The sequence below is a fragment of the Plasmodium gallinaceum genome (genome assembly GCF_900005855.1).
Source record: "Plasmodium gallinaceum strain 8A genome assembly, contig: PGAL8A_v1_68, whole genome shotgun sequence".
NCBI classification, from domain to species: domain Eukaryota; phylum Apicomplexa; class Aconoidasida; order Haemosporida; family Plasmodiidae; genus Plasmodium; species Plasmodium gallinaceum.
The window spans coordinates 343331-345219 of record NW_021628229.1 but is presented as its reverse complement, the minus strand read 5'-3'; the positions used below and the strand labels follow the sequence as shown (position 1 = coordinate 345219).

At 17.8% G+C, this 1889-nt stretch overlaps 1 protein-coding gene across 1 annotated transcript; it reads right to left on the bottom strand.

Annotated features, from left to right (window-relative positions):
- Positions 1-488: 488 nt before the first annotated feature.
- On the bottom strand, positions 489-1352 carry PGAL8A_00184600 (TRAP-like protein, putative, fragment; the record flags this gene model as incomplete). Its single annotated transcript, XM_028670531.1, has 1 exon — positions 489-1352. The coding sequence occupies one exon, from the start codon at positions 1350-1352 to the stop codon at positions 489-491; it is 864 nt and encodes a 287-aa protein (XP_028527275.1).
- Positions 1353-1889: the final 537 nt, after the last annotated feature.

The window sequence follows — 1889 nt, the reverse complement described above, 5'->3', positions numbered from 1 at the left end:
AATTGTTCCATAAAATACTATAAAAATTTTTCTTTTTTTTTTTTTTTTTTTTTTTGGCATATTCTCTTTATTTGCTTTTTTTTTTTCAGTGTGTTAAATCTTTTTGAATCTTACATTTTTTTAATTTTTTTTTATGTTCTGTAAATAAATACTTTAAGAATTATTTATATGTTAGTACATTTTTTTTTTTTTTTTTTTTTTTTTTTTTTTTTTGTGTACATTTACCGACTATATAAAAAAAATTATTAGGTTTTTCATAATTTATAAACTTATAAAAAAACAAAAAAAATGCTTGTTTTATTTTTTATCCTTAAAAATATTTTAAAAAATCTTAAAATAAAAACTTTTTAAAAATTAATAAAACAATATGTTTTTTATTACGAAAGGAAAAAAAAAAAAAAAAAAAAAAAAAAAATCTAAAAAGGAAATATAAAGATAATGACAAATATCTTAATAATTTTTTAAGAAAAAGAATAAAAAAGAAAAAATTATATAAATTGTATTCTAACTTTTATGAAATATGCATATATTTTTATTTTTTTTTTGTTTTTATCACTTTTTAGTACCTTTAATGAATCATTATTATTTTGATCGTTATTAATTGTTTTTTTTGTTATATCATTTTCATTTATTTTTTCATCTGGTGAATTAGGATCTTTTATAGTTTTACTAATTTCTTGTTTTTCTCTATCGATATTATCATAAGTTTGATGTTCATTAGTTAATTTATCATTCTTGTTTTGATCAAAATGAAATATTTCTTCTTCTTTATTGTCACCATTGTTCATTTCTTTATCTTGTTTTCCATGTTCTCTTATTATTTTATCGATTTCATTATTTACTCCACTCACATTATCACTAGTTTTTTGATGTTCATTAATTAATGTGCCTTTCTTATTTTGATCGTTATTAATTGTATCTTTTGTAGTATCATTTTCATTTATTTTTACAACTTGTGAATTAGGATCTTTTGTTGTTTTACTGATTTCATGTTTTCCTCCATTCATATTATCACCACTTTGATGTTCATTAGTTAATTTATCATTCTTTTTTTGATCAGAATGAAACGTTTCTTCTATATCATCATCATTTTTCATTTTTTTATCTTGTTTTCCATGTTCTCTTATTATTTTATCGATTTCATTATTTACTCCACTCACATTATCACTAATTTTTTGATGTTCATTAATTAATATGCCTTTCTTATTTTGATCGTTATTAATTGTTTCTTTAGTTATATCATTTTCATTTATTTTTTCATCTTGTGAATTAGGATATTTTGTTTCTTTACTGATTTCTTGTTTTCCATGTTCTCTTGTTTCTTCACCGATTACTTGTTTTCCTCCATTCATATTATCACCACTATGATGTTCATTAATTAATGTATCATTCTTGTTTTGATTTAAAATATTTTATTTTTTTTTAAAAAAAAAAAAAAAAAAAAATAGCATTTTGTTTATCTTATTTTTCTTTTTTTTTATTTGGAGTTTTTTGTCTAATTATTCCATTTATTTGTTTAAATCTTTTTTAGAATACATTATTAGACTTATTAAAATTTTTTTTTTTTTTTTTAGTTTTTTATTTTGTTTGCTAATATAATTTAAAAATAAATAAAAACAAAATTTCATTTGTCTATTTGAATACATACATCAAAACATATAACATATATGCACATTATAATGATCGTAAATTGTCTTATTATTTCTTTTATATTTTCTTATCATAGAAAAGAATATTCTAATATTTTTAACATTTTATATTAATTTGTTTTTAATTTATACGACGAAATATCTTATGTATTTTTTTTTTTTTTTTAATTTGTTCTTTAGTTTGTTCTCATTTTTCTATAAAAGATGAATAAAAAAATAAAGAAAAAAAAAAAAAAAAAA